The sequence below is a fragment of the Pelophylax lessonae genome (genome assembly GCF_965119305.1).
Source record: "Pelophylax lessonae genome assembly, chromosome: 3".
Classification (NCBI taxonomy): domain Eukaryota; kingdom Metazoa; phylum Chordata; class Amphibia; order Anura; family Ranidae; genus Pelophylax; species Pelophylax lessonae.
Window position 1 is genome coordinate 590,664,410 of NC_138770.1, and position 23,960 is coordinate 590,688,369.

Below are 23,960 nucleotides of genomic sequence, written 5' to 3' on the forward strand. Positions count from 1 at the left end.
GCACCTCCCCTTATAATTGGGTATAGGCACCAATCACATTCCACTCCCAGGATTCGACTATTTGTGGGTTTCTTTTTCAAATCTCTCAAAACTAGCCAATGGGGAAAAAGATCATGCACTGCCTAATTCCCCAGCAAAACATGCATATTTTGTATTTGTTAATAAAACCTAGTAAGCCCCAAACTCTGAATTGCTCTAATATGCAAACCTTGACACTTCCTGGCAGCGCTGCAAACTAACATGCTGCTTCCTGTGATTTTTTATTGGCTAGTAAAGAGACCCTGCCTAATGACTGGCCAGTAGAGAGGTTTGTGTGTGTGGAGTTAAGTCATCTTTTTTTTTTTTTTAAATCTGCATATGAGAGTCACCCGAAATTCAGCCCGAGTGTTGGAAAAGATTTTCAAAAATACATTTTTAGTACTAAAGCGAGTTTAAAAAAAAAAAAAAAAATCTCAACAGCTTTCAGTAACCATACAAAAAAAAAAAAAATAATAATATATATTTTTTAATAAAAAAGAGAGATGGCGGAAAGAGATATGATTTGCAAATATGGGAAACAGCTGCCTGTTACCACAAAACCCAAAAGGCACCCACAGATCTAGTAGAGGGAGCTTTAACAAGAAAGGATGGAACCGAACCTGGTCCTTAATATCATATGCTTTAAAAATGATCTGTCTGAGCCACAGGGAAATGGTGGAACGAGAAGCTTTTTCTACATTATGGAGACCGTCCGGGATGAAAAAGAGACAGCGTTGGTCTTTCCAATAAAAGCAGTGGCAACAAGGAAAACCATACAGCGCAAACTACATCCATACAGTGAATTGATGTCCTGTAGCTGGACAGAGACATCAGAAAAATGTTCTCTTTGAGATGAAATGGTGAAACTACCTTAGCAAGAAAGGAGGCTGAGTCCTAGCACCACTTTATATTTGTGTAAAACTAGACAGCGTTGTTTCCAAGACAAAGCCACCAGCTCAGACACATACCTCACAGAGGTGATGGCGACAAGGGAAGCAACCTTGTCAGCAAGGGTGGAGGAAGAAAAATCCCTAACAGGTTCAAAAGACAGCATTTGAAGCTCCAACAGAATCAAATTCAATTTAGATGGAGTCACAACTGGTTTTACAATAGGAGTTACACAAGAGACATCCTATTACCCAAGGAATAGAAAACTAGCGACACTTAGAATAAGATTGAAAGGGCTGAGATTTGCCCCTTTATCATACTTAGGGCCAAATGTTGATCCAAGCCTGATTATTACAAGGTCAGGATTTGTCCCTGGGGTAAAAAGCTGGAACATTAAATTCTGTGCAGTACTTTCTACCTCTCTTGTGGAAAGGCCTCTGATTCTTTCCTGGTGATTGATATATGCAGAATTGCTGTGGCATTGTCTAACTGAATCTGAATTGGCTGACCCTCAAGTCAGGAAGTTCAGTGCTATAGGGATGATCAAATTCCCTGGAGTTCCAGAATGCTGATCAGAAAACAGTATTCCCCGGCATCCAAGTCCTCTACATTGATCAAGTGACAAAGTGTCTAGGACTTCATACCAACTTGTCAGGCTGGAATACATTGTTAGGATCTTCCAAGACATCAAGATGAAGAGCTGAATTCCTGCCCTAGGCCAGGGAAAACCTGGTCATTATTTTTGGGCAAGTCGGTTTGTTTAAACGCTGAGTCAACTAAATCTAACCCTTTAGTAAAAGAACCTCAGTATAATACTTTGGCTGCCATATTCCTACAATGATCTTTGTAGAGTCATGTGCCAACCTGGTAATATTTCTAGAGCGTTTATGTATGGCTGTAGTATGGATGGCCATGCTAAATTATTATCTGAATGCAGACATCCTTAATATCTTAATATTATAACATCCATTTGCACCATAGTGAAAGCTACATAACTAATGACACTCACAACTAAATAAAACACACCTTTCCCAATTAGACATTCCAGATGCAATTTGCTAGTTTTATATTATACAAGATATACATATTTGAGTTCACTGATCCATTTAGAACAGATACTTGTTTCTCTACAGGTGCATGATTATCCTAGCAGGTAATAATACCCCTAAATAATCACATCAGTATGTCTATATTATTTCCTGTAATCCACACCTACAGTGTTACCTACATTATGGTTTAGTATTATGTGAGTATGAAGCTGAGACATTAGCTCCTCAACATTTCTGGATCTCAGGGCAACAAGTAACACACTTGTTCTTCATGTTACAAACCTTGATCTATGACAACATTCTTCATAGAACTTCCATCTGAGACTTCCACTAAAAAATAAAGGGAAATAAAATCAGTAAAATAAAGGAAACATATTCAGCTGTGTTATGATTAACAAGTCTTGCCTTTGCCTAATCAAACCCAATAACTGCAGTAAGTTAAAAAAAAAAAAAACACAACCAGAAACAACCAGAAACATACTTTGATACAAGATTTTGGCATTTAAGATTTTATTTTTGAATCTCCTGCAAATATTGGCCTTCACCACCTATAGTTGCTTCCTAACAGATGTACAGAAAAAGCGAACTTTATTATCCGATCATGCTATAATATAAATAAACTCCAGTTGAAATGTTTTTTTTTAAGTTTTGATTGGAAATACAAATGATAAGAACCTCTGTCAGTTTTTTGTAGCTATGTGTGACCCAAAAGGGACCATTTATTTCTGCTCACCAGGACAGGAAGTGAGTGAAAATTTCTTTAATGTGGATACAGACAGTACTAAAATCCTAGTAGAGGTTCTAACACTTTCTAATTCTATCCAAAACGGAAAATAAAAAAATGGCAGCAATCGGTTTGGGATACACTGAGTATATAGCAAACTATCTTTATTCAATACAAATAAATATCAGGGTAGAGTGTATACGACAGCAAAAAAAAAAAAAAGGACTAGTATGAGGTTTGTTACCTGCATGCTGATGAGGTTTCTCAGTGTCCTCTGGGCCTCCTGCTAAAACACGTAAATACTGACTTTTAATAGCAAACAGCAACTGATTAACACTGAAGTGTGTGAACTAAAGTCACCAACATATGACAGTGATCATCTTACAAAGATATAGCTGATACACTGCTTTTCCATCTGAATACTTTTGACATTTGGTGTTAAGGAGTGGGGGGGGGGATCATTTTTACAGTGTGCCTATACATTTTATAGCCTGCTTATGGAATAAACAAAACATATTCTTTATTAAAGCAAACCTGTGCTTTTCCCTGCATGTGTAAAGCAATAAGCTCCCCTTGAAGGTGTACAACCAGTGGCATATATTTATCTTCCCTTTGCTCTTCTGTTGCCTCGTTTGCCCACTAAAAGTAAAATACCCTCTACTGCTAGGCATGATGGGGCATGTGACAGTGCAGGTGCTTGCCAATTGACTCCTCAGGCACACTGTACTGTCACTTATGGCAACGGAAAGGAAGGGATAGTAGGTATGTGTAGCTGTGAAGGCTGAAAAAAAATGAACTTGTTGCTTTGCCCTATTTGGACACAGGTTCACTTAAGAACTCATTTACACCTCTGTGTTTTAACACATTTCAACTTATGCACACGGTCTTGCCCTTACGCTTGAGGTTGCTGGTTGAGGTAATGTATTGACATGCATTGTTTAAAAAAGTTCATATCATGGATTTGCCAGTGCTTGGCAACAGACCTGCCCAATGCTCTAAAAAACACACGATAACACAGGTGCAAAGATCAGAAGCCAGCCTCTGGGTCTTTGAAGAGGAAACACATCAGACATACATCATGGCTTTGGGCCTCTATCTACATCCACATTCATTTGTGGACAATGCAACCAGTGCAAGAAAATATTCATAATTAAACAATGTTAATGAAAAAAATAGGAACTTTATGTTTTGCTTTAAAAAATTTGCTTCAGATTTTTCAACCTAATATAAAATCTTCTTGAAGTTCATTGAAGGACACAGGATTCAGAGACAATTGGGTTTATACTGCTGCCTACATAAGGATTTGGACACTGGCAAAAAAATAGTGACCAGTCCAGTATAACCCTTTCTACTCCAAGTAGACTTTAGTTTTGTAACCAAGCAGAACAAGACCATGAACACAAAATGGTGGGGCCTGTGTCCCTCAACGGATTTCAAGAAACTGATGTCACACAGGACACAGGAATCAGAGACAAATGGGACTTCAAAAAGCACAGTGTTATAACTATTATTTTCTGGCCCAACTATTGGTACAAACAACAAAAAAATATACACATATACCCTGTATGGTATTGTTGTAATCATCAAGAGTAGGAGGTGGGTCATGTTATGTTATTTATTTATTTATGTCATGTTATATTATTTTGCAAAAAATATACAGCTAAATAAAAAAAAATTCTATTTTGGGACAGTTTTCCTTTGATAATGAAAAAACAATAAGGAACTATCCATTACCATTTACCACAATTTGTAAGCCCAAAGGTATAATTCACCTGGCTACACTATATAGATGCAATATCTACAGTTTTATTATCACATGCCAAAGTTGCAAAACTGCATTCAGGCGTTAAGATTTGTTTTATCTTCAGGCAATAAAGGATTAGGACTATAAGCTTGAATAATAATCTGCCTAGTCATGGAGAAGCGGGTAACTTGTTTCCCTTAACGGGGACTATTAAGGATGACAAAGAGAGGGTCAGTCTTTCCAATGGAAACAGTGACTGCAAGGTAAGCATGCAGAGCACAAACTACTCTCAGACAATAAAGGAAAATCTTTTGAAGCACTTGAGCTGGACAGAGGGATGGAAGAACAATGGCTTGGATGGAAGAACAATGTCCTGGTTGAGGCAAAAGTACAAAACCCACTTTGGACCTCAACACCACCGTAACCCTTTGTAAGACCAGTAATAGTTCTTTACATCACAAAGCCACTAACACAGACACATAGCTAGAAGAATTCATGATGACAAGGAAAGTAACATTAAGGGTTAGCATGGTGAGGGGAACATCCCTAATAAGCTAATAAGTTCAAAGGGCAGTATGTGTAGCCCCCAAAAAACACTTTTAAAACCAACAGAGTGACCAGAAATGTATAGGGGGGCCACATGAGACACACCCACACAGTCTGGCCAGCATGTGCAAGGTGGAGTTCCACCTTGTGGGCACGCCACATATGAGGCGAGCAGCAGCAGGGTGAGAACGCCAAAAGTGCGCACAGACGGCCCGCACTTTCTGCAGCAGCTCTGACATATCGGGGGATAATTTCTAAGGAACCTCTGCACCACCAAATTCAGCACATGCGCCAGGCAAGGGATGTGTGTCAAACCAGCTAGGCCCAGAGCTCCTACGAGATTTTGCCCGTTATCGCACACCACCAGGCCGGGCTTGAGGCTCACTGGCAGCAACCACTCATCGGTCTGCAGCTCAATGCCCCTCCACAACTCCTGAGCTGTGTGTGGTTTTTCGCCCAAACAGGCAAGTTTTAAAACTGCCTGCTGTCGTTTAGCCCTGGCTGTGCTGAAGTTCGCGGTGAAGGTGTTACGCTGACCGGAAGAGGAGGCGGTAGAGGATGAGGAAGCGGAGTAGGAGGAGTTAGGAACAGGAGGCAAACTGAAGCGCCTTGCAATCCTCGGTGGTGGAAGGACATGCGCCAAACTGCTATCCGCCTCAGGCCCAGCCACCACTGCATTTACCCAGTGTGCTGTTAGGGAGATATAACGTCCCTGACCGTGTTTACTGGTCCACGTATCTGTATTTAGGTGGACCTTGCCACAGATGGCGTTGCACAGTGCACACCTGATTTTGTCACCCACTTGGTTGTGCAGGGAAGGGATAGCTTGCCTGGAAAAATAGTGGTGGCTGGGCACGACGTATTGTGGGACAGCCACCGCCATAAGGCTTTTAAAACTCTGTGTCTCCACCAGCCGGAATGACAGCATTTCAAAGGCCAGGAATTTTGAAATGCTGGTGTTCAGGGCCAGGGATCGCGGGTGGATAGGGGGGTACTTCCTCTTCCGCTCCAGTGTTTGGGAGATAGAAAGCTGAACGCTTCCACGGGACAATGTGGAGATGGTTGTTAGTGACCCAGGTGGTGGTGTTGCTGGTGGATCCTCTGTTTGCGGGGTGGCAGGTGCCACTGTCACTACAGAGGTGGATGAAGAGGCCGAGACTGCAGCAGCAGAAGAGGAAGCAGGAGGAGCCAGAGACCTTTCTTGGTTTTTGAGGTGTGCACTCCACTGCAGCTCGCGCTTTGCACTTAGATGCCTGGTCATGCAGGTTGTGTTCAGGTTGAGAACGTTTATTCCTCGCTTCAGGCTCTGATTGCACAGCGTGCAAACCACTCGTGTCCTGTCATCATCACATTGTCTGAAGAACTGCCACGCTAGGGAACTCCTGTGAGCTGCTTTGTGGTGCTCGGTCCCTTGCTGCGTTGGGCAGTAGCATGCGTAGTGTCTAGGGCACGGCCTCTCCGCTTTTGCACCCTGCTCCCTCTTCTGCTGTGCTGGTGGCTCTGTTCGACCACCGCCTCTTCCTCCAAACCACTCAGGTCACCTGCATGACGTCCATTCCATGTGGCGTCGAGGACCTCATTGTCCTCCACATCGTCTTCCACCCAGTCTTCACCCCTGCTCTCCTTGTCGGTCTCCACAATTCGAAATTCTGCAGCAGTTGGCACCTGTGTTTCGTCATCATCCGAGACGTGCTGCGATGGTCCTCCCATGTACTCATTTGGAGACATAAGTGGTTGGGCATCGGTGCACTCAATCTCTTCCACTTCTGAGGCAGGGTTAGGTGGATGGCCCTGGGAAACCATGCTAACAGAGTCATCAAAAAGAAGAAGAGACTGCTGCATGACTTGGGGCTCAGACTGCTTGACTGATTTGCAAGGGGGTGAGGTGAAAGATTGATGGACTTCGGCTGCAGGTGCCAACTCTGACCTTTCAGCAGAAGACTGGGTGGGAGACAATGTGAAGGAAGTGGAGGCACTGACCCATGCCACGTCCCTTATTTGACCTTCTCCTCATATTTATCGAATTTTGGATCTTCTCCGAAATGGGTTTTTATTGCAAAGCGCAATACAACAGTATGCAATGGGTGTATCTCACTGTAACATATGCAGACAGGGCCGCAATCAACTTTTTTTGGCCCTAAATGTTTTTTTTTTTATTGCAAAGCGCAATACAACAGTATGAAATGGGTGTATGTCACTGTAACATATGCAGACAGGGCCGCAATCAACTTTTTTTGCCCCAAAATGTTTTTTTTTTTATTGCAAAGCGCAATGCAACAGTATGCAATGGATGTATGTCACTGTAACATATGCAGACAGGGCCGCAATCAACTTTTTTTGCCCCTAAATTGTTTTTTTTATTGCAAAGCGCAATACAACAGTATGCAATGGGTGTATCTCACTGTAACATATGCAGACAGGGCCGCAATCAACTTTTTTTGCCCCTAAATTGTTTTTTTATTGCAAAGCACAATACAACAGTATGCAATGGGTGTATCTCACTGTAACATATGCAGACAGGGCCGCAATCAACTTTTTTTGCCCCTAAATTGTTTTTTTTATTGCAAAGCGGAATACAACAGTATGCAATGGGTGTATCGCACTGTAACGTATGAATGAAAATCTGATAAATAATTGCCCCCTTAATTGGCGCTTGTTGAAAAGCAGATTTGAAATGCAGTGTCTGTCTAAATGCTGTAAGTCACAGTAAAATATGAAGGAAAAAAGTTTTTTTCTTTTTTAAATGCAGATTAAGCAGACACATATGCACTCAGCTTGCAGTAAATTGCCGCTACGCACCGCACGCTTAACAGGTTGGATACTGTTGTTGTTCTGTTCAGCTATTGAATAATAAAAAAAAAAAAAACCCATTTGAATGAAAAACTGAAAAATATATTTTTTTTCCCCTAAATACTGAAAACAATTATTTTCCCCTTACATTGGTGCTTTTTGAAGAGCAGGTTAGAAAAGCAGTGTCTGTGTAAAGACTGTATGTCAAAGTTAAATATGAAGGAAGAAATGTTTTTCTTGTTTAAATGCAGATTAAGCAGACACATATGCACTGAGCTTGCATTAAATGTGCAGCACCACACGCCACCCACCTAACAGACTGATAAAAGTTTTCTTTTTTCTCCTTTCTCCTCCTCACTGGGCTCAGGTCAGGGCATAACGATTGTGCACTGCACCCCCACACAATACAATCAATGTAGATCGCTGTCTGATTAAAGAAGATTGTTCCTATCTATGCTTTCCCTCAAAGCAATCTCCAGCCTGACCCTACAGTAATCTCCTATCTCTCCCTCCGGGCAAAAAGATTGTGCACTGCACCCCCACACAATCAAATCAATGTAAATCGCTGTCTGATTAAAGAAGATTGTTACTATGCTTTCCCTCAAAGCAATCTCCAGCCTGACCCTAGAGTAATCTCCTATCTCTCCCTCAGCAAAAGTATCAGGAACCTCTCCCTAGTATAGTTTGAGCAGAGTGACGCGCAGCCCTATGTGACCCCAGCTTATATAGACTCTGGGTCACATGCTGCACTGGCCAATCACAGCCATGCCATTAGTAGGCATGGCTGTGATGGCTTCTAGGGCACACTAGTTAAATGCTTGCTGATTGGCTGCCTTGCACCTGTTGAAACCGCACCATTAAAACCGCGCCAAAACATCAAATAACGTTACCGAACAATGGACAGTACCCGAACATACAGTGAAATGTTCTGGTTTGGGTCCAGGTACCGAAGTACCCAAAAGTCCGGTAGGAACCCGAACAATACAGTCCGGGTTCGCTCAACCCTACTCTCCACGTGTTTTCTTCCCTGTGTCTTTCTATTATGTTATATCTGAATGTCCTGAACTTTGCTCAAAGACAATATTTCTTTCATTCACTTTCAGTGGCGCACTTCACAGGGTAAACTCAATAAAAAGAGAGACTCATCAGTCCAGATAAGAGGGGGTTGATTTGGGCCACACTTTGCACTGTAATGACAAGTTGCTGAAGTCTTTACTCCTTTAAATTTAGGCTGATGGGATCCCCGACAGGGGTCTCCTGTTGAGCTGTTCAGGGTGAGCATGGGGAATCATGTTCCTGTAGTGCAGTCCCAAGATCTCCTGTAGGACAGGCATGGGAGGGTGTGGGGGGTTCACAGGCTCTCTGGCTCTGTTTCCTCTGTGTCCCCAGAGGCAAGGCTCGGTCAGGCTCTACCTTGCCCCACTGCTCTCTCTCAGTTCCCCCGCATCCTTTCACTTCCTGGCAGCCCTGGCTAACCTCAGGGAGAGCTCCTGCTGACCTGGCTCACCTCTCCTCCTCCCATTTAAACAGTTTGGGATGGGGGGCGGGATACCTACAGTCTCACACCCCAGCTGCTTGGTCCCCACTCTCCTAGCTGTCCGTCCACCAGGTACGGCTCTTGGGTGACTAAAGGGTGAACCATCAGCCTCTCCACTCACAGGGGGAGGACTGGAGCAACAGGCCGCCAAAGTTATTTGGCGCTCATAGAAGGATCGGTTCGGCCACCCAGTGATTGTAATCACAATTAACATGTTTTTTATTTTATTTTTTTATTAAAGATTATATTTTTATTCCACTAATAGTGATGCCTCTGTGTCCCCAGATCTCCTTGTGCTTATACCTTTTGGTACTTTTCTAGCGAGTGGGTACGCAGATATTTTTTGAGTATGGTTTGGCAGTCAATATATTACACTGTATCAGATTATTTCTTTACTACCCGTGTACCATGAGGCAAAATTCCCATTAGTGCCCTTCCCAGTGATGCAACATAAAATTTGAGTTATTTCTCCCAGTGAGAGAAATTCCCCTCTTAGAGATTTGGTCAGCTGTCCCTGTAAGAAGTGTTCTTGTTAAAATAATTCCCCTTCTTCTGAGAAGAAAAAAATAATTCTAGCATTGCCATATTTTTACTGAATGAGTATTAACTTTTTTTTTTTTTTTCTTACTGTTGAAGCATGGAATGTTCTGGAAGAATTTACTTGGGCCTGGTCCCACTAAGGTTGAGAATCAATGGTCTAGAGCATAAAGTAGGCCACACAGGCAGGAGTTGCTGACAACACATAAATTGGCTCTATGCATCATATGTTATATAATATTAGTTATATACAATTTTACAATGAAAAGTTTAAAGTATTGTAATTTGGGCCTTGAAATTAAAAACAATCAAGGTTTACACATTTAAATCTGTTAAACCAACAAAAAGTTGACATTCCTAATCCCTCTTGGAAAAGTTAGCAAATTTAAAGCAATCTTACCTGATTGTAAGACAGCTCCTGTCATATTGCTTTTAGCTAAATACAGAAACAGAAAATTTGTGACAATTAAAAGAAAGACATAGAAAAAAAAAAATAAGTAGGCCCTCTCTGTGCATTCTTTAATTACTTTAAGTGGTCATGTCAACACCTACAGCACCTAGATTACATCCTTGTGACACTATGGGCCAATGTACATGGGTGTCTGAGGTGCGTTTGCCATGCATTCATTGTTACTTGTATGGAGGAATCAAGGTTAAACATGAAATAATCTAAACCCAACATTAATTGATCTGGCCATGCAGAGATGTGCAAGACTGTAAATCCAAATACTTTATCCAAAGTGTATAATCTTATCCTCACCTTGTTCTTGACTAGGTTCTGTCATGTCATCTGAGACATCTGTTAACATAAGTAAAAAAGAAAGATCAGATTTTTAAAATGAAGTAATAAAATACTGCAAAATCTTTAGTGTCTTTACATCATTGCATAGAAGGATGTGTCACTGTCAAGGTAATAGTCTTAATTGTGAACATGTTTCCAGTATCTGAAACTTCAAAAAAAATAAATAAATAATAATGCTGTTAATGTTTGTGTTGGGTCTCTTCTGAGATCTACAACTCATGTGTAGGTTTTTCCCACCAAATGTAACTACATAAATTGGTTCATATATGAATTGCGGTTAGTCCTTCCTGTGGTCACTAGCAATAGGATACTTTCCCTTGAATTAATAAAAAGTGGACTCAAGCACAGTCTAGGAAAGAGAGCAAGTTTAGCACACAAATGAAATTATGTCCTGTCACAGTAGCCTAAATTGTAACATTTGATAATTGGTACACCCCTATATTTTGCTATATACTTCTTTAGCCCTAGCCTTGCCACACATTAGCCCTACCTTGCTAGTCAGTGTAATTCCAGCTACTTGAGAAGTCAGGGTTAGTAAAAAGTGTACAGTGGCTTGACCTTTAAAAAGCCTGCAAAAACATATTCCATAGACCTAAAACCTGGATTAAAGTACAAAAAAAAATCCATTCTTGGTCTTTTTGGTGAGTTCAAATGACTGTAGATCTTGTCAAGTCACCAAGGCTCTGTATTCTTTATTCATGCTGGGTCTTAAGGTACTTACAAAATAACCATTTTAACATTTAATTTGTGCTTGAGACTCCTCCAAAGAAACTGTGTAATTAATGAAATATAGTAGGGATGAACAAATTGGCCCGGGTTTAGTTTACAGGCTTTACATTGAACCCATTGTAAAGTCAGAGAACTGTGTGAACTTTAATCTGAACTCCACTGAGGTCTTTGGAGTAGGGGGGGGGTCTTGAAAATCAATTCTGACCATTTTTAATAGTGAAGGGCCCGTCAAACAAAAGGGATGGAAGACCAATGCAAATATGTACAGTATATATTGTACAACAGGGGGTTCGCTTTTATGTGACTTCAAGGGCAACAAACAGCAACAGTATATGCCTGGGAGACGTCTTTAGGATGTGGTGTTACAGAATAGTACAATTGGCACTGACAGTATCCGTAAAACTGTATTCTGGCATCACATTTATTTTATACCTTTACATTATTGTTTGGCATAAATACATCAGCAGCATCTCGATCTGATTCAGTTCAATTTAAAATAATAGTCTTTTTAAGGTTATTTTGACTGTGATACAAATTTCTTTCTTTTTTTTTTTTTTTAACAGCAGTAACATGCCTGCATTGACCAGTGGAAGCAGGAGCCACAACATATCTAAAACATATTGGAAAGTTTCCGCTTAAAAAAAATAAAGCTAAAACTCTCAACTTCACACAGATTGGCCACTTGCACAACAGTTTCAGGCTGGGTTCACACTATTGCGAATTGGATGTGGATTTTTCCGCATCCAATTCGCATGTTAGGAGATTGTGACTGACTCTCTATGGAGCCGGTTCACATATCTTTTCGGTGCAAATTGCACAGGGGTCCTGTGCATCTTCTGGTCCATTTCAGGTTCGAATTTAGCCAAAAATTCAGACTAAAATTGGACCTGAAACAATGAACAGGGACGCATCAAACCCCTGCTGTGATCTGATCCATGCGGCAGTGTGAAGAAGGCCTAATAGTATAGTTTGTGAGCTACCTTTTTTGTAGTACCACACTGTATTGTCTTAAAAGTTTAATAAAATATCAAAACAGAGTGCACAAAAAACTTCAAAACCCCAGCCCCCCCATTTCCTGAATCCCCTCTCATCTCTGCATCCTCAATTATTCTCAACATATACAGTAGACTTTATGTATGTGTTTGTTAGAAACCGACTACCGTCAGGACAGTATGCAAAAGCACTTGAATAGGCAAACTGAAATATCTCTGCAGTGTGGACTTTACTTTTTTTTTTCTACTCTATCCACTGCCAACAATATTATTGTGGTCTGCAGCCTCTGCCTGTAGTGTATCAGCCAAGGTAAAAGTTCCAGCATTTTGATTAACACATGCAAACTGAAACAAATCTATGCACCAAAGAGCTCAGTGGGAGCACCACCTAAATTAGCAAGTCGGAAGCAAAAGGCATGCATTCCATCTCAAAGGTGCATACCAGCCAGCCACCAATATTTTTGTAGCACCCTCCTAGGTAGGTGCTAGAGAGGGAGTATAGTTTTGGGCTCTATTTGCCTATCAGGGGAGCAGCAGGTAAATTCTATATTTCTCTCTGCTTAACAGGGAGCAGGATCTGTGAGTTAGGTCTGCTCAATGCGCTCAGTGTGTAATTCATGTGGTCTGAGGGACTTTCCTCACTGATCCAATGGGGAGGCACATTGGATAGTAGAGGAAACCTGGCCAATGAGTACACAGGCTTTTATACAGCCCCAGGGATTGGCACAGACTGCTGTCTCGATGCATTGTGGGGTGTAGTATAAATAGCCAGGGGCACATGTGCTCAAGGTCTTTGGCTGGTGAGCAGAGTCCTGGAAGGAGAGTGGCGGCTGCCTCCCCTTCTACAGTGGTTGGAATATGGTCACAGAAGTTGGCCTGGTGAGCCAGAAGAGTGGAGCTGAACCCAGAGGTCCAGGAGAGCTGACCAGGAGGAGTTGAGGCACTGGAGAACCTGGAAAGCAGTATCGGGAGTACAGAGGATCGTGCCTAAGGGCCTGACCAGGAAGGGGGCCACTCCAGAGTAGAGTAATCAGAGGATGGGTGTCAGCTGGTGTATAGAAAGGGGGTATTAGGCGAGTGCCCTGAAGATAAGTACTTCAGGAACATTACTTCAGTTTAATCTATTGGCAGGATGAAGCTGCGGCCTGGCCGCATTCTCAGATAGAAGTCCTCAACATTATGAATAGTTCAAGTGTTGGAGTATCCCACTCATCCCTTCTCCCATCCCAATATCAAATAAAACAACAAAAACAACAAACCCTAGACTGTTCATTGACTGAGCCAAGAAAGTAAAGTGTTAAGATTCTGCATGCAGTTGCTATGAGTAACCCAGAGGAATCCAAAAGTGTGAAAATTCAGCAGCCTTCAAGGGGACAGTGCTAAATTTTAAACAGTAAGCCATTTCTGCTAAAATCATGCTGGTCGGTAGGAGGAGTAAGGGGTGTTGGCAGAGGAGGAGGAAGATTTTGGAAGGTTTCAAGGAGGAGAGTTCACCCCTCCCCATCACAAGGGGAAAAATGTGGGAGATCCACTACCAACATCCAAGAGGGAGAATTAAGTGAACCACTCTAAGGGTGCATGGCAAAGAAGCTCTTTGCCTCATTTCCTGACGGTGGTTTGATCTGGTGCACTATAGGCATAGCTGCTCAGAAAAAACTTAAAGGTATAGGTTGGTTGCCTCCCCACAAGGTGGCTTTGGTTAGTCAGATCTTGCAAACACAGGCAAATTGCATTTTTTATGTAGCATGTCAGTGCATACTTGTGCAACAATACTGTGCACCAAAGCACCCCCAATTTTGTTTGCCTGCTGTTTGCCATGGCTGCTATTACATTTAGTAAATCCTGTTTAAAAAAAAAAAAAGAAAAAACACAAGGCCTAAAGTGAAAGGCAGAGGTTCTGGGTGGTGAGGCAATAGGTATTTTTGTGTTGCTTTTACAACAGCGTTTTATATATACATAGATAAAAAAAATTCCCATTGTAAAGCTTCCCTTTTTGAAGAAAACACAGGAAAGGACAACAGCAATGCAACATGGGCACTGCTTTAAAACAAACATTTCTTAGACATATGCAAGAATTTAAACGTGTTCTTTGCAAGACAGGTCCACCAGCTCAGACTCTGGCCCCGCAATGGTGATGAGAGCCACAGGGAGTTCTCTAGGTGTATAATGCACATGTTTCTCTGATGTAAAATGCCTTTTTGATATGGCCCCACTGCTTTTCTGAGCTCTTCTGACAATGTGGAGAGAGGGCCTTGATAGCACAATGTAAGGGTATATACTATAGTTTCAAAGGATTTGGAAGTGTCACTCAAAGAACCCAATGGAAGAGAAAAGTAAACTATAACTAACACATACAACAGAGTTATAGAGCAGATGATTAAAGAGAATTTTCTTATTGAAGCCATCAAATAAAAAGTTAGTATTTAGCACTGAATTAAACAAAAAAAAAAATACATTTTCAGAGGAAATAGCCAGAAATATTTGATGTACACAGTACAGTTGGTGCACAGTATGTAAGAGGCTATAATAGGCCACTTTTTCAGAGGGATATCTGTAGATTAGGCAGATTTTATGAAGAAATATAAATTAGAGTGTACTTTTTCATAGACCGTAGCCAGAAATATTGCACAATCTCAATGCATAATACATAATCAGCTTTAAGATAAAAAGCCAGAACTATTGTAAAGTCATATGAAGAAGCTTTAGAAGGCCACGGTTTAGGAGGGAGAGACCAGGATGGTTTTAATCAAGAAATAAAGATTAGAGTGTTATATACAAAAATATTGTACATTTGACATACACTATTTAGTAGTTTAAGAGGGAGAGATCAGGTACCATGAAATAAAAATTAAAGTGTTTTAGTTCTGAGACAACAGCCAGAAATATCATACAGACTCACTAGAAAGTATGTAAGCCATAGCTTTTAACTGTCAATGATTTCGAGAGACTGTCCCTGATTTGGAACAAGGTCCCTCTGTCCTCCTCATTTGTCCCTCATTTTGGTTTGATCTATATAGTTGTATATAAAATGCACTATTTATCTTTCACAGTGCTAAACATTATCCAAATTCTAAATTACTGCATTTGTAAATCTCAAAAGTCAGTATAAAGGAATAGTAGTGGTAAAAGAAAAAGAAAAAAAGAAAGAAATAAAAGAAAAAGCACCCGTGCGTTTAGCTAATAATTTTTTTGTGTAAAATTCTCCTTTAGGGGCGTGGAAGAGGGTGTGTCCTATGCACATATAGTGTTGCTTATAGGTGTCCCTCTTTCCCGTCTCAAAAAGTTGGGAGGTATGAGTAAGCAGTTCAAAATTAGATTGTATTATTTCACTGAAAGAAGCCAGAAATACAGCATAGACATTCAGAATGGAAAAATTAGTTTTGTTTCATTTTGGATAGATTTATTATGTTACTAAATTTGCTTAGTTAATTCTTTTTGGAATTTGTTTAGTTTAGTTTATTTTTTGTTAAATGTTGTTTCTCTTATTAATGTTCTAACAAATTACAAATTTTCGGGATTCAAATTCCGATTGGTCGAAAAATTATTGATTAATTTGAATTCTGTGTGAAGAATAGCTGGTTGTTAAGCAGCGTGTCCTTAACAACTGAGGACTCATCAGCTGTCAGCGGGCTTCCCCACTGACAGCTGAAATGTAAGCAAAACAATGCCGGCAATTGAAAATTCTGAAAAAAAACAGCTGCGTAGGGTCCCTCCCCCAATCAATACCAGATCTTTTGAGTCTGGTATGGATTTTGAGAGGAACCCCATTCCAAAAATAAAAAAAAAAATAGCATGGGGTTCCCCCCCAAAATCCATACCAGGCCCTTATCCGAGCATGCAGCTATTCTTTACACAGAATTTGAATTGGTCGATCATTTTCCGAACAATCTGAATTTCAAAAATTTGGAATTTGTTGGAAAACAAACAAAATTAATTTTAGCACATTTCAACAAAATGCGTTACTATTTCATTTAGGAATTTGGATACATCTGAATCTCCAAATAACCAAAAATGAGTCTGAATAAGTATTCAGACCGAAACTGATTGGACGCGTCTAATAGAGCACCATGTAAAGCAATTTTCAACACTGTATAGTCTACTAGCAATTTTCTTTCCCTGCAAACACTCCATCAGCTATCCCTATCTGCTCCAAGCTTTCAAAAAAAAAACACTTACTGTTTATAGCACGGTTTGGTATAGCAGTAAACATTTTGTCAGACCTCCATATCTACTGTCTTCAACATACACTGCTGGGAATCCTAATTTTTTATAGGGAGGGGCTGAGACATAGGAAGACCCTCAATTATGGCCCTTCTAAGCCACCTAACCCCAATTCAGAGTCAAATAAGTGCATTTTTATTTTTTGGTTGCTGTAGTGGCAAAGGACCACATTAGTTTTCTATTTTTCCAAACAGCTTGGGTGTGCAACCCAAACCCAAAGCTCATCCTGAGTAATTATAAAAGTACAGGTCCAGACACTTTTTTTAAAAAAGATTCTGAAAGTTTTGGGTAGTGGTGCAAGCCTGTTAAATGTCAATTACACTAAAGCTAAAATAAGGAAGAAAATCATTCAAATTACATTAAATATTTGCGAATTTAATGCAATCTCATAATCACCTGAATCTTGGCCGGGTTCTTTAATTTTACTTGCATCATCTGTTAACATACATAAAGACTGCCTTTAAAAAATGAACCAGGTCTGAATAACCAAATAATGCAAAAATCTTTACAATACAGTATAGATTATATATATATATATATATATATATATATATATATACATACACACACACACACAGAGTATCTCACATTGTTGTAAATATTTTATTATATCTTTATTATATCTTTTCATGTGACAACACTGAAGAAATTACACTTTGCTATAATGTAAATGTCTTTATAATGTAAAGAAGTGAGTGTACAGCTTGTATAACAGTGTAAATTTGCGGCCCCCTCAAAATAACTCAACACACAGCCATTAATGTCTAAACGGCTGGCAACAAAAGTGAGTACACCCCTAAGTGAAAATGTCCAAATTGGGCCCAAAGTGTCAATATTTTTTGTGGCCACCCTTATTTTCTTGGACATGGAGTTCACCAGAGCTTCACAGGTTGCCACTGGAGTCCTCTTCCACTCCTCCATGATGACATCACAGAGCTGGTGGATGTTAGAGATCTTGCACTCCTCCGCCTTCTGTTTGAGGATGCCCCATAGATGCTAAATAGGGTTTAGGTCTGGAGACATGCTTGGCCAGTCCATCACCTTTACCTTCAGCTTCTTTAGTAAGGCAGTGGTCATCTTGGAGGTGTGTTTAGGGTCATTATCATGTTGGAATACTGCCCTGCAGCTCAGTCCCCAAAGGAAGGGGATCGTGCTCTGCTTCAGTATGTCATAATACATGTTGGCATTCATGGTTTCCTCAATGAACTGTAGCACCCCAGTGCCGGCAGCACTCATGCAGCCCCAGACCATGACACTCCCACCACCATTCTTGACTGTAGGCAAGACACACTTGTTCTTTGTACTCCTCACCTGGTTTCCGCCACCACACAAGCTTGACACCATCTGAACCAAATACGTTTATCTTGGTCCCATCACCACAGGACATGGTTACAGAAATCCATGTCCTTAGTCTGCTTGTCTTCAGCAAAGGGTTTGCAGGCTTTCTTTTGCATCATCTTTAGAAGAGGCTTCCTTCTGGGATGACAGCCATGCAGACTAATTTGATGTAGTGTGCAGCATATGGTCTGAGCACTGACAGGCTGACCCCCCCACCCCTTCAACCTCTACAGCAATTCTGGCAGCACTCATACGTCTATTTCCTAAAGACAACCTCTGGATATGACGCTGAGCAAGTGCACTCAACCTCTGTGGTCGACCATACCAAGGCCTGTTCTGAGTGGCACCTGTCCTGTTAAACCGCTGTATAGTCTTGGCCACCGTGCTGCAGCTCAGTTTCAGGGTCTTGGCAATCTTCTTTTAGCCTAGGCCATCTTTATGTAGAGCAACAGTTCCTTTTTTTAGATCCTTAGAGGTGCCATGTTGAACTTCCAGTAAGCCAGTATGAGAGAGTGATAGCGATAACACCAAATTTAACACACCTGCTCCCCATTCCCACCTGAGACCTTTTAACACTAACGAGTCACATGACACCGGGGGGGGGGGGTGGGGGTATGGCTAATTGGGCCCAATTTAGACATTTTCACTTAGGGGTGTACTCACTTTTGTTACCAGCGGTTTAGACATTAAGGGCTGTGTGTTGAGTTATTTTGAGGGGACAGCAAATTTTACACTGTTATACAAGCTGTACACTCACTACTTTACATTGTAGCAAAGTGTAATTTCCTCATTGTTGTCACATGAAAAGATATAATAAAATATTTACAAAAATGTGAGGGGTGTACTCACTTTTGTGAGATATTGTATATATATATATATATATATTCAATGGCGCACCGAGCATATGTGGCACCCAGGAAGTATGATTAAAAAAAAACAAAACAAAAAAAACAAACAACAAGGTTATTTTAACAACCCTAAAAATAAACATCATTCACAATAGGGGTAGAAGCAGAACTGGCAAACAAAGGGCTCACAGCATCAGTTGTAAGTGAGATTGCAACTTCATGCAGCGATACTAAACATAGCATATCAATCTGTTTGACATGCAGGAGCTCAAAGAGGCTATGTCTGTCATAGTTGCAAACATGTGAAAATAGTTAGGAAGGAAACTTTAAATAGATGATGATGAAAAATGTGCCATATTATGCCTACTGAATGCAAGGAAATGGAAGCTAAATTGGCGTTGCTTTTTGTTGTATGGCTTGTAATGTGGGGGAAATGTATTTCCCCATCCTTGGTGTAAGTGTCAGTATTGGGCTGACCATATACTAGTAAGTGTTTGAAGAAATGTTTCTGTGAATATTTATATGAATACAAATTTGATGACTTAATGAATGTTGTTCAAAAGTACTTCATAATTTTTATTTACTTTTAAAATTATATTTTATAATGAATGTAATTTCCTTAATGAAAACTACATTCCCTATTAGAAATGTGTTCAAGAAAAAAAATCTCTATCCTACTTTTACAAATTTCCTTTCATGTGGTTGAATAAAAATGTTGATTTAAACCCACAAATGATTAGAAAATTAAAAATTTTTAAAGCAAAAAATTTCAAAGTACTGTAGTTTTTTTTTTTTTTTAGAAACTTTATTAAATTCAATGTGCAATACATTCATTGAACAATACATTTTAACATTTTTCTGAGTCAGAAGCCGAGCAAGGGAAGAGCTCATATCTGACCCGGGGGGGACATCATGTAAACATTCCAAAATCAAACGAAACTGTCATACTAGAACCCTAGTTGGATGGATCTTATGTTCTTGGATGGCATTGATGCCATGGGGGGTAAACATTGGAAAAAAAGGGAAGAAGGGGCGGATCAAAGGTGAAGGGGAAGGGATATAAAGAAGGGTATAGGTGAGGTAAAAGGATGTTGGAGAAGACACCTAAGCTACAGCACGAAATTCCCTACCCAGGAGCAGCATATACAAAATCGTCCACTACCAGAGCAGAGCTGACATTTTTGGGTAGCGAATCTAGAAAATCCTGCCATTTGCTTGAGAAACAGTCAGCTGAGGATGGAAGGTTGGAGTCCGTATTGAGCCCAAAGTACTGTAGTTAATGGTCAGCTTTAGGCTGTAAGAGGAGACCCTCCTCACCCAGCTTTGGTCGTTATTAGCATTCTTAGGCTGTAATAGATCTCAAACAACCCCCCCCCCTCACCCACCTCCAGCATTGATTCTCAGCAGCTTATTTACCTGACCACGTGTTCCTGCACTGCTGTCTCTGCCTATTGGCCAGGACTTTATTTCTACTATCAGACAGATATCACTCCCCCTTGACAGCTCTCCCTTTTTTCAGTGCCAGGTGCTGAAACAAAGTGTTTTAGCACCCAGCACACTACGGCCACTCTGCAAGTCACAGGGGGCAACTCCAGGACATCCTCTAAGTGGTGGTACTCAATGTGGACCACCCACATCAGAATGCCATTGATTACATTATATTGCATATGATTCATTTTTATCTACTTTCCCAATCACTAGAATTTAAAAAAAAAAAACATTTAACACTTGCGCAGGTTCCATCTAGGTTTACAGGCTCTTCTGTCACTTGATTTTGTAAAGCTGTGGTAGACAGATTTGACTCTTGGTACCGCTGAAGAAGAATGTTCAAAGCATATGACAAAAGTTTAACTGTTTACTGCAAAATACTCACCCGATTCATCTGCATTTTCCTTAATTTCATCTGAGTCATCTACTAAAAATACAAAAACAGTAAAAATTACTTCACTGCAAGATATATTCTCATATTCAATAAGTTTAAAAGCCTACAAATAAAACGGTGGCTCATGCCCAAGAAGCTATAAATAATAAAAAAAGGACATTTAAAAGAAGAAGGAACACTATCATAATTTAAAAATTAGATAAATATAACAGAATATGTAAAAAGGTAATCAAGGCAAAAATTCTAAACAAATAACAGGCTTCAAAAGAGAGTAGGCTATATCCCCTCCCAAATTCTTTGAATATATTAATAGCATAAAAGATAAGGTCTGAGCATGTAGGACCTTCACATTTAGAGTTGGTGACTGGGGACAAAGAGAAGGCACATTTATTGACCTACCTTGTCTACCTTGACTACCATGTATAAAAGAGAAAAATGAGGGAGCTCAATTCCATAATGGGGACAGTATTGACATAGTATTGACGTAGCTCTAAAAGAAGCCTAATGACTCAAAACTGAAATTGCCCAGAAACGTTTACGGATGGGTCTTGAAAGGCAGGTATGTTTCCCCATAATTTGGTTCAAAGTTATTTTAAGGGGGACAATAAGAGAGGTTTTGAGTACTCAGGGGTCCTCATTCATGCAGGGTGAGGGGTTCCAGTGTAGTTCAGTCCTCATTCATGCAGGGTGAGGGGTTCCAGTGTAGTTCAGTCCTCAGTGGAGAGGACTGATTTAAAGTTTTCCCAAGGATTGGTAAATCCTCGTTTGGGACCTGGAATTTGAAGGCTGTGGGAGATTTTGGGTGGGAAAGGGCCTTTAAAGCAGATTACAAGGACTTTGGTCCCAAAATAGTTAACATGCCTACACGGGAGGCCTGAGTGATAAACGTATTAGCAGATTTTGAACAACTAAGAAATTGAAGCCAAATTCCAGCTTAAACTTTTAATCAGTTGCAACAGACATTTTTCCCCTTTTGGGATAAAGGATTTGCATGAATAAATAAATGCTGATCATTTCATGCATCCCTGTCAGCGTTGAACGGTTTATCTCATCCATGTAAACTGATACATTCTTCTGCGGAGTTTGTGCTGTGAAAAACAACTAAACTCACTGGCTGGATTACCAGATGAAAATAAAAGAAAGAAAACCTAAAAAAGAAAATACAGCCATTACATCTAAGAATTGGTAAGCTGCAATAAAATAAATGTTTGTATTTGGGTTTAATACTGTTTTGAAGTCTACAGACATACAAAAATTCAGTTTGGCTAAAAACAAAATTCAGTGAGTAGTTATTATTCATTCATATTCTCAATTATATAAAGCTATTAGTGGTGTACCCCAAGGTTCCTACTTAATTTTTGATGGATTCTAAAAAAAACAAAACAAAGGGTTTACATACGCTCTAAAGTGGTTGTAAATCCTTACTGCCCTAAATTGTTAAATGTAGTTATTATTGCAGTACAACGTAATTTATATGCCCCAAAATACAAAAAATTCTGTTCTTCTACCTTTCTTGGGTTGAAGTATTCCCCGTCAAGTGATCACAATCCCCCGTGCTTTGTGCAATGAAAGGCATGTATAGAGCAGAACGCCATTTCCAGGAGACCCGTTTCCTGTCAAAGCTCGCTCATGAATGTGCACGATTCTGTGTGCTCATTCCTATAAAAGCTCTGATATGATCATGGACAAGGTGGGACTGGGTGGATGGGGCTGACAGGGCAGGACTGGCTGGCTGGCTGGCAGTGACTAACAAAGCTACTAGGAAGTTTCAGTGAGCAGCCATATTCAGCTGCACAGAATAAACATTGTCGGTCACATCGACGAGGGCTGCTGAATGGCTTGGTTAGACAGTTTTTTTCTAATCATCCATTAAGCAATCCAAAAAGTACAAAAGTTTTTATTATTTATCAAATAAATGAAGGGTAGATTTATATTTTTGACTGGAATTCCATTTTAGGAACAATATGTAGTACACCCTCTTAAGGGCCGTAGATGAACTGGGATCCCCCACCCTGCACGGCCAGTCACACCGAATTTCCACAGGCAAGAGAACAGTCCGTGACTTTGTTTTTGGTATTTATTGAGGGATAATATCTTGCGTAGGGATTGGAAATTATGGGATGCCCACTTGACTTCAGAACAACTTTAGGGAGAACTCTTCCTATATACAGTCCTATATACACTCAATGTCTTCCTCCAGCACAGACTTGCTTGCAGAACTCAACTGGGACACTTGTGAAGATATAACAAAAGCGCTCAATCAGATTAAAAAGCACTAGCCCTTTGTAGGCAGAAACACGAGGCCCCTTAGTTGTGTAGCAAAGGTTCAGTGTCCACCATTATTCATTCCTGTGGCAACTGATCCCAGCACAACCTCTTCAGGCACCTGAAGAAACCCACCTGGCTGCAGCTGCCCCTTTCACTAGCCCTCCAGGCTAACTTCTCCACACAGTCCTTCAGACTGGCAGGCTCGCTACAGTCCTCCAGACTGACACTCACTAGCCCACCTGTCTGATTTTTAAGAGATCTCCCAGATGTGCTGACCTGCTTTCCTCTCTCCATGCTCCTGTGCTACAGGAAGGGCTTCCTCCATGTGGGGGATCCTTCTAACACCCAAGCCCCAGACCCGGGGGGCACCCTGCAACAGCCTCTTCAGCACTCCAACTCCATCTTCCACCCGACTGCCCCTGCTGGCATAAATCATAACTATTTTTGAGGTGATCTGCCCCCTGCCAGCCCTTTTTGCTGGGGATTAGCCAGGGTCCTCATAAATATGCTTGGCAGCCCCTCCTAGCCTCCACCCACTACATCTAAAACATTCTCCAATGTTCCAGAAAACAGGGGGAGGCACCAGAAGAGCTGTCAGATGAGTCATCCAGCCCCTGAGTAACTAATCCCAGACCCAGATTCAAAACCAAGGCTTGGCTCTTAGCCAAGCCAATTTCCCTACACTAACAGCTAAACAATTTTTTCTAGCACACTACAAATTAGAGTCTAATACAGATTTTTGACAGACCTACATTATAGTGGTTAACATTTTTGGGTGTGTAAAAGAAAGCAAACTGAGTACTGCTAATACACCTCCTCACTGACCATTAAACAATTGACTCAAAATTATCACAATTCTAATTCACAGTCTGTTAAATTGTTAAATGAGCTAAAATTCTAAATCAGGAAATAGCTGATCATTTTGTTTGCCATGCATTGTCGCAGAGGTGTATGAATCACAAAACTGGCTAAGTAGAGTTAAAAATTCCTTCGATCGATCAGGCGATTCAAATTATTTCACTTGTATACTCAGCTGTTTGCCTGGAG

The 23,960-nt window shown here is 40.6% G+C and overlaps 1 protein-coding gene across 1 annotated transcript in view; it reads right to left on the reverse strand.

Annotated features, from left to right (window-relative positions):
* Positions 1 to 23,960, reverse strand: part of MACROD2 (mono-ADP ribosylhydrolase 2) — a gene marked incomplete at its 3' end in the record, with an annotated part of 3,247,744 nt that overhangs the window by 155,457 nt on the left and 3,068,327 nt on the right. The window contains 6 exon segments of the mRNA XM_082250969.1: positions 2,238 to 2,285; positions 2,924 to 2,965; positions 10,234 to 10,269; positions 10,594 to 10,632; positions 16,974 to 17,012; positions 20,637 to 20,678. Of these exon segments, the coding sequence (XP_082107095.1) occupies positions 2,238 to 2,285; positions 2,924 to 2,965; positions 10,234 to 10,269; positions 10,594 to 10,632; positions 16,974 to 17,012; positions 20,637 to 20,678 (246 nt within the window).